The sequence below is a fragment of the Triplophysa rosa genome, linkage group LG16 (genome assembly GCF_024868665.1).
Source record: "Triplophysa rosa linkage group LG16, Trosa_1v2, whole genome shotgun sequence".
Lineage (NCBI taxonomy): Eukaryota > Metazoa > Chordata > Actinopteri > Cypriniformes > Nemacheilidae > Triplophysa > Triplophysa rosa.
Window position 1 is genome coordinate 3,199,120 of NC_079905.1, and position 9,889 is coordinate 3,209,008.

Here is a 9,889-nt window from a genome sequence, read left to right on the forward strand (position 1 = left end):
ATCAATATACTGTAATTGTTTCGGATTTAGATTGGTCACGTTTGCTTCTAAGTATTTTAACTAGTGTCCGCTTTGGCCGCCTGAATTTGGTTATAGGCCTACTCTCCGTGACTGCTATAAAACAATGGCAAGCAGTAATTATTATTAGTGTTAAGGCTTTAAATTAACTTTTTTTGCACATATTATTGGTGCTAGAGTGGTTTAAAGTTTGGTAGCACAGGCAGAAATGTGCAAGTGTAGTTCAACATGAATAAGCAGATAACTGACAAAAGACATTAATGTTACATACAGATGGATAAATTAGGGCCATATCATTTTTAGATTACCTAAATTTGTTTTAATATTTCTAAGTTCTTTGTTTTTCCTTTTTTACTATACAATAGTGGTATATTTGTCCACATAAATTACTGTAGGTTACTATAGTATTTACTATAGTAAACTGCAGTAAAATTCCTACTATATTGTTTTTGAACTTTACTATAGTATACAGTGTTTATCAATTTACTACAAGGGCACTTCAATTTTCTATAGTACGCTACAGTATTTTTTGTCTGAGTGTTCAATTTAACGGGACTTTTATTTTGACGGGTCTTTGGGAAGACGCTTGAGTTTTTGTGTTTGCTGATAGCTTCACTCAAACAGTAAAACGATCGCAGTTTGCAAAACCGTGCGCACGGATTGCGAAAGCGTGGGCACAGATTATGAATTCGTGGGTACAGATTTCAAAAACTGAGGGGACGGTTTACAAAACCGAGAGCACGGATTGTAAACTCGTGGGTACAGTTTATTAATCCGAGAGCACGGTTTTGTAAACTGAGGGAACGAATTACAAAACTGTGGCCACGGATTTGCGGGTCGTTTTTTTTCTCCGAGGGGTGACCAGACGGGCTCTGTACTTTGCTCTTCTGTAGCTTGCAAAATAATTCACGCAGCCGGCATGCTCTACTCATTCATTAACATGACTTGTGTTGGACAATGTTTAAAAAGACATCAATCCAAGGTCAGCTGATAAACTGGAAATAGGGTACTTTGATTACGGATGCCCTCCCTATGAGGAACGTAATTGTGTCAGATACGCCTCCATAATAAACAGTCAGATGGGACAAGGGGCAGAGAAGGACATGACTCATGCATGCACCTTACATAAATGCTCAAATCTAGCCAAACAACTGTACGGGACAAGGACACAGACACTAGCCCTAGATTTCATGTTAAGGAGACACATAAACAGTGTTTTTTGTTTGCATTGCTTTTGAAGATTTTGAGTTGAGTTAGTTTGATTTAACCGTTTGTGAGTTTCATTTAGTCTCCACACGTCTGGTTCGGTTTGACCTAACAAACACACGAACAAAAGCTTGTTTGTCTACCTGCTAATCATATCTGTATCACTGCTGTTTAAACTTCGGCTCAACGGTGCCTCCTGCTGTGCAAAAGTGGAATTACTACTATAATTTTCCCCAACACATTTATTTCTTTGCAAAACTTATATTCAAAGACAGACGAATACAACAGTGCAGACAAGAATATGTTCACATAAAACATAATTTTACGCTGACAAAATATCGACAAAAATATTTGTCTGCTTCATTTATATGTGCATTATATTTCTATGCAAGCCATTAATGAAGGGACTAAAAAATATGCAGTAATGTTAACATGATATGCAGTGTTAAAAAGCTTCAAGGTAGCCTACATTTAGACAAAGATCCTGTGATGTCATATCAAAGACTGAAATCCTTCTTCATTCTGCTTCATTTCTTAACCAAAATACTCTCAAACTAAACATTTATGAAGGATGGTTGCTGATGATGGCGGGGTGGAGGATTAAGAAGACGCATCTGTCTCCTTCTCACAGATCCAGCGGCGGGACATATAGCAGGGGGCGTCGTACCAGCTCTTTGTAGCATTACGACTTAAAACCTCAGTTTTCACTATGTATCAACAGTCTTCATTCATATGATTGTTGGGCTCTCCATCCTCCCAGAAACTATAAGCACAAAGTAGAATTTTTCTAAGGGTGTTAATAGGTTAAAGGAGTAGTTCACCTTCAAAATGAAAATTCTGTCGTCATTTACCCTCTTGTCATATCAAACCTGTATGACTTTCTTTCTTCCGCAGAACACAAAAGAAGATATTTTGAAGAATGGTGTAACAGCCCCCCATTCACTTTCATTGGTTGCAATATAAGTGTGTGGGGGGGGGCTGTGCTGTCTGTTACCAACATTTTTCAAAAAATCTTCTTTTTGTGTTCTGCAGAAGAAAAAAAGTCATAGTCAGGTAAGGAATGACAAGAAGGTGAGTAAATGATGACACAATTTTCATTTTGAAGGTGAACTACTCTTTTAATCTCAGATTTAGCAGATTTATGATAATTTTATGTGTGATGACAATACGCACATTTACTAAATATAACACAACAATAACACATTTGTCCTGACCTCTGACAGAGAGGATAAATCATTCAACCCTAATTGTAACTGAAAACTTCTTAAATCTTTATTTAGAAAGAAGAAGGAATAAAGGAACTTAAACATAAAAAACAAACATCAGCATCTAAAATAAAGAGAAGTGAAAGAATATGATTTAGCACTTTCAAATGTCTTGTGAGATGTTTGTGGTCATGTGTATTGAGCTACTGTTGAGTTTCATAAATCTTATATTATAATTTATAATCTTGAACAATGAATATTTCTAAGTCTAGAATTGTATCTTGTAAAGCTCAAATTTAGCTTCCTTCACTCACCCTCCAACCAGTTTGGTTCCATCCACCCAGTACCAGTCATCTTCTACCTTTTCATCACTTATGCCAATCCAGTAAGCTTTCCAGTGACCACGTGGCAGCAGGTCCCAAATAAAAGTCTGCGGCAGGTGAAGATATCAGAAATATTTCAAATGGATGGCAATGTTAGGAAATATTCTTAAAATGATTCCTTAAGTTCCTTAAGCAGTTTATTTTCAGTTTATTAGCTTACAAGTTTCGGGTAATGTCTACACTTCTTTGGCACTGCAAGCCAATAGTTTTACGATTTTAAAATCAATCTTCTCGAGGTCACTTAATATGAAACAAACATACAGGACTACACATTTATGTCAATATAATTCTAAAGTGATAGTTCATCTGAAATCAACTTTTTGTCAGCATCAATGACTACTTCTATACCCCAGTAAAAATGTCAGTTTGACATCATTCAGTTTCAACCCACGTTGAGATGAGCCTGCGATTTATGTTTCAAACAGAGATGGCGATATACAGGCGAAAGTAACAGATTGCAACGGTAATATCCACTAGAGCTGTCGTTGTTCCTCACCTGTTCTTCAGGCGTGTGGATGATGGCCAGGTGTCCTCCTCTCTGCTTACAGAAAGCCTGACTGTATGACCAGCTATTGATGTCATCAGAAATAAAGTAACAGCTGCCGCTGAAGTAATGCCAGTCAGACGGGCAGGAATCACTCGCCGTCACTCGCCCGGGAGTGGATTGTGTTGTCACTTGAACTGGAGTGGAAGCGGATGCTTCTATAGAGAGAAACAGTGGCTGAAATTCATTGTACAAAACAAAATACATGCAAACCAATGTTTTTATTTGATGAAATGGATAGTTCACCCAAAAATCTGATTTTTTCACCATGTACTCATCCTCGTGTCATTACAAACCTGTGTGACTTTCTGTTATTCTTCTGTTGAACACTAAAGAAAACGTTTTGAAGAATGTTGCATAATCAAACAACATCGGGCCCAATTGACTGTATTGTATGGACATTTCTCAGAATATCTTCTTTTGTTTTCCACAGAATAAAGATTTAAACCAGATTTGAATGACATTAAGGTGAACAAATGATGACACGTTTTTTTTGTGGGGGTGAACTGTCACTTTAAGAATACATAATGAGCATTTTACACATACTCTTGTTTTTCCCTCAACTTATTCCATTACTTTTGTTATCACAACTAACCTAGCTCAGCGATGATGGCTTTCAGTTGGGACCTCTCTTTCTCCAGCTCACTTTTCTCTTTTCTTAGAGCCTGCAACTCTGATGTCAATTCGGTCACATTAGCGCAGGTTTTCAGCATGTGAGCGTCAGCAGAACGGGAGGATGAACTCTTATCTAACACAAAAGGAAGCAGATGATGGTAAGGGATAAAAAGAAATCAATAAACAACACGGATCTCCAGGAAGGCATAAACATTAAAAAAATGTGATGCATCAATCTTTGCATTAATTTCATTTGATGGTCAATGAGCAAAATGATCAAAAAAAAAACCCCAACGTAGTCTTCTAATAGGTTGGGTAATGGGGAAGTAGTTCAAAAATCACAAAAACAGCAATTTTTCAGTCATATTTCTCAGGAAGAAGAGGTACCCACTGTGCACATTCGTGGCAACCAGAACCACGAGTAAGAGAAGGCAGAAGGCAACTAGGCATGCTGTTGCCACCTTAAAGGGTTCTTGGCAAAACGGTCGCTTCCCATCACAACGTGGGGTCTGCAAAACTGTGAAAACACATAAATAACTTGATTTACAATGTAACATTGCTTACATCATAATGAAACGATAAATAACTTGATTTACAATGTAACATTGTTTACATCATAATGAAACGATAAATAACTTGATTTACAATGTAACATTGTTTACATCATAATGAAAACGTGCCAAGTGCAAATGTTCCTCAAGCTGTGGCCGGATTGCACTAGTTTTTGTCTTGAGAAGCAAATGATAGATATATGAGGTTTGTAGCTAATGTTAAAGGGATAGTTCATCCAAAAATGAAAATTCTGTCATGAATAACTTGACCTCAAGTTGTTCCAAATCTATACATTTCTTTGTTCTGATGAACACAGAGAAAGATATTTGGAAGCATGACAACTTAGATGGGGCACCACTGAGTCTGACTACCATTCAAATAAGTTGTCAAAGGTGCTCCAGAACTGTTTGTTTTCCTAAATTCTTCAAAATATTTTCTTTTGTGTTCAACATAACAAAAAAAATACAATAATTATTTCTACTATGGTAGTACTTCTACTTGAAGGAGAGTAATTCATGACAGAATTTTTTGGGTGAACTATCTTAATATCCAGAATATGGACAAAAATCATATTGTCACACACAACCAAACTAAAGAACAGACTCTATTTCTTTTGTTTAAACAATTTATTTTTTTTACTGTCTAGATTGTTACTGCATGTTAAAATCATGTGTTTGATATATTATTGTACTTTGCCTGTGGAGTCATTGTTTGTCTTTCGCAAGTGTCCATATTCTGCATATTGAGCCTCGAGTTTGTTAAGCTTGTGAAAGATATATAAATGACAAGTGATGCAATATAACTTGTTATGTGAATATAAACGTTTAATAAATATAAATGTTTGTATGGGGAACACAACAGAGAAATTTCTTAAAAGATAAAAAGTGCTACAGATTTTTCGAGAATCCTTATAAACTCATCTTTAAAATAATTCAGATGTAACTTTTTTCTTCTTTAAATTTGACATGTCACATTTAGTAAATCATAGCAATAGTTGTGTCCCTAGGTTAGGTATGAAGTAATGCCCCTGTTAGTAACATTAAAATAAAAAGATTAAGTGAAATATAACAGCTTACCTGAATATCGCACCTCTGCATTATTCCTACAATCTTGGAAATCCAGATCAGGGCCATCGATGAGATTTACCTGCATTCCCTCTGTATTCATAGACATTGTACAACTTCACTCACTTAAACAACCATGAAGCACTGGAGAAGACTCGTGTCAGCACACTGCAGAGGTTCCCTAAGATTGGGGATGTTTTTTAAATGGGAATGTATCCGCCTGTTGATCTACAGTATGTGGGCTGGTGGACTTTGTAGTTGTTTCTTGTGACTGACAGAGATTCAGAGAGAAAAACATTGCTCAGCATTTCAAGTTTACTTTACCATAACATACTTAGAAACAAATGTATAGTGCAATGCAATGTAAGTCGCTTTGGATAAAAGAGTCTGCCAAATGCATAAATGTAAATGTAAATGGATGGGGGCCAAGATGTGTGTATATAAAGAGTGCATATTTTCTCCTGAAAGTTTTTCTTTTCCCACATGTAGAATAAGTGTAGGTGGTTAACCAAATATATTATCCCTTTCTGAAAATCTCAGGAATTCTTTCAGAAATGGATTTTATGGTTATAATGTAAAGTATGGAAAGTAATGGAAACTGTAACTATCTCTTTGGCTGGTAATGGTCTTATTGGAGGGATGTTGTCTGGCGGATGGGAACATAAAACACCATTGAAATGAATAAAATCAAAGTATTTGTCAAGTATTTTGTTATGATATTTTATAATGGAAATTATTACAATTTGTATTGTGTTTTTTTCAGCAGGGATACTAGAAAATAAATCAATATGAAAATGTCCGCATGACAAAATGGCACTTTAATTAACTGCTTAAAATAACATTTTGATGAAATCATGGGCTCTTAATATATTTGATTATTTAGTAAACCTGTCAATTCTCGGGCATTACTGCCTATAAAAAGCATATGTTCATTTACATTAAAAAGTCATACATTGTTTGTTAAATAACTTCACAACTAGGTGGCAGCATATAGTAATGCAATATCGCTCGAGTAGGAGTGCGTGTAGTGTTCTTATATCTGCATGGCTGTGATTAGGCCGGCCGAGCGCCGGAGGTAATCACAGCCATGCAGATATAGGCAGTGGCGGAGCCAGACAATTTTCATAGGGGTGGCCAGACTGAGACCATAGCTCACACAGGGGTAGCACAGAAACTGATATCATCTTTTTTTCCCCTATGTGGCAAGTCACTGTGGATCTAGTAGTGTTTCTTAGTCACTCACTCATTTATTAAACAGGCAGTGATTGTCATGTAGAATTACATCATGAAGATCCACATAAGCTTTTTAATGTATTACTAAACTGATTAAAAAAAAAAGATCTGAAACAGTGTAGCATTGCAGAAGGTGGTGTCTTTTTAATTGGTGATAAAGCTCACACCATAATGACAATTTACACGACATAAGAATATACCAGAATGCACTTTTATCAAACAAACATTACAATATCACAGAACACACTCAAACTTACATAAGTCGTATTCTTTGGTTTAAATGATGACACTAATATGTCTTGATATCACATCACGTTTTTGACATTTTTGAAATAAGATTCTTGAAATGTTATCATTTAATGCAAACAGATACAAACAGTAACACTGCAGTAACTTCTGGATTGTGGTTGGCATCCTGTAACCTACCTTGACATCCACTTTGCAGAGCACACTCTGGGTGATCTACTCCACCATCACTGTCACTATCTGAATTGGCAGGTTGATCATCTGTTGGTAAAGACAGAAAAGTTAAAATAGACAGCATGCCAGATTTTAAGATAATTAACTCCCCCCCACACTGATATGGCTTTGAAAAGTAAATTTCACATCGGCTGTTGAAGGCAGAATCCTGTAAGTACTTCAGCTAATAAGGCAGGTGGTGTACTGTACCTGTATGTTCACTTCCATGAAGAGCAACAGGTGAGCGCTCTCCTTCAATGTCTAACTCTGTCTCATCACTGTCATCCCGCATCTCCCTCTCCACGCCACTCTCCCTCCTCTCGTTACTCGGCTTACTACACTGACTAACGTAGTAGGAAGTAATTTTCATCTTCATTTTGCCTGAGAGGTGCAAAACCCAAATATAGTAACCTTAACATTATGGGCAAGCATTTCAAAAATATTCCTTTGCAATACTTTGCATATTATCATTTGGCTGACAACTGCCAACAAAACATTTTAATTCCATTTCATGGATATGACACAGACAGACCACCAGGCACCACCATTAAGCTAAATCAGCACTGAAAGTTGACTTTACTTTTAATGGCCTTCTACAACGCTCTTTTAAATGACACTGACACAGTGAAACTGTTTATATCTTGCGACTTTCATACTAGTTAACAGCCTAAATTAACTTAGCAAACTTTACCATGTCTGTTTCAACTTCAGCACGCCAGCCATAATATACATACATTAAGACAAGAAACATTTCAAACATAGTGAATAAACTTAATTCTTCTTGTTAACTTACCTGTGACCTCTTCTCTCGCGGCAGAAAATCCGTCGGAGCACACGCGAACAACAACAACACTACTTCTTCTTCTGTAAATGTGTTTGTGGTTGAAATTCAAGTTGAGTGTATTACCGCCACCTTCAGTTTGGGAAGTGCAGTACTTGTTTGAGGTGCGCTGTTGAAATGCGTCCATATGGGAACAACTGTGTACAGAAATGGTTCCGCAAAAAAGCCGGGGGGGTGGCCAAAGATTAATTTATGGTGGCCTTGGCCACCATTGGCCACCCCCTGGCTCCGCCCCTGGATATAAGAACACTACATACACGACTACGAGAGCGATATTGCATTTATACATCAGTTCGACGGCACAAGTGTGTAGATAAACCAGAAACAACGCCGGAGTGTCTTTAAACCCCTCCGGTTTTAAAGGAAATGGGGAACTACTTTCTTCCGCCACGAATCCAAGCCCAGCATAACAGTTAAACCTCCGCTACTAAATCCAAACAATCACTTCTTTTAAATTTGCGTTGTGCTGAGAGAGCCTTTTAGAAAGGTAATTCACCGAGAATGTGTTAATCCCATTTCTATGATCTTGATCGAGACCCTCGCGTCCCGCGCTGTAATATTTTTAAACAATGAGTGCAGAGCGCTGTGAATAAATTGCTAGACACCGCCAACACTGACAACGTTTAGTTTCACCTGTAGTGTGTTCCAATTATCATGGTGTATGGTCGCCACCTAGTGGCCATTTTCCAGTATTGACGTTTGCGCAGTGTTGAGATTTAGATCTCATTGATCGTACAGCAGTAGCCTAGTTTCGGTTCACAACGCGAACAATCTTTGCCTTGGAGAAAGATATGCCTGTAAGTTTATTTACTATCTGTAAGCGTTCATATTATGTGTTAGCATAATATTGATTCTTGGAAGTTAAACTGTGATCGATATAATGATAATGAAAGAAAGTCCCATCGCATCACATGTACGCATGTGCAGTTCGCAGAGCACGCGTTTATATGTCGGCTATACCAAACGAATTAATGTGCAGTTAGTAATTTCATATATTGTTCAATGTATGCCAGTTTTACCAAAAAAAGTATAAACTGCTTCGTGTGTTTGTTTGCTAGCAATCTAACTTCTTCAGAGTAACGCAGTTGCGAGGACAGCATAGTCCGAGAGTTTAGTGGCGGAGTGATACAAAACGTCAATGAAGCGGTTCAACGGTCAGTTCCCGTGATGATCCTGGTGGAATATCTCACGGCTATCAGCCAATCAGATTCGAGAATCCGAGAGAACTGATGTATAAAATTAGATATTACATATCATAACGTAGTGTTACACATTTTATGGGTGAAAACTCCAGAGTTATGTATTTTGTAAAACGGCTGTCTATCACATAATCAGAAACACCACATTAATTAACGTTGTATGTTTGCACTTGCTAAGTGTGTCCCATCGGGTTAGAAATACTACACGCTCACTTAAAGGGGAGTTCCACGCACACACGCGTCTTCGAAGTAGACTAACGTTACATATATTAAAACCATACGCATGTTAAAGACGCTTTTTAATGTCTGTGTGACATGTGACCTGTCATTTTCTCGATAAGTATTTCAAATGAGCACATCACAAGATGAAATACACATCAAAGTAATGTAGCTTACGTCTGATGTGGTACAAAGCATTGTTCACTGCTTGCATAGATGCATATAAGTTAAGTAATGTAAATAAACATATTTACTTAAGTAACTGTTAGGTTTTAGTTCCCCACACAAATAAATATAGCCTATTGTATGCAAGACCATATAGAGAAGGGGGCCGACATTCTTTGTCATGTT

At 37.2% G+C, this 9,889-nt stretch overlaps 1 protein-coding gene across 1 annotated transcript; it reads right to left on the reverse strand.

The window, feature by feature from the left end:
- Nucleotides 1-1,461: 1,461 nt before the first annotated feature.
- On the reverse strand, nt 1,462-8,329 carry LOC130566990 (asialoglycoprotein receptor 2-like). The gene is made up of 9 exons (XM_057354842.1): nt 8,073-8,329; nt 7,490-7,660; nt 7,247-7,327; nt 5,600-5,680; nt 4,363-4,488; nt 3,952-4,104; nt 3,309-3,514; nt 2,744-2,859; nt 1,462-1,987 (listed from the first exon to the last, which is right to left on the reverse strand). The coding sequence occupies exons 1-9, from the start codon at nt 8,245-8,247 to the stop codon at nt 1,939-1,941; spliced, it is 1,158 nt and encodes a 385-aa protein (XP_057210825.1). The 5' UTR covers nt 8,248-8,329; the 3' UTR covers nt 1,462-1,938.
- Nucleotides 8,330-9,889: the final 1,560 nt, after the last annotated feature.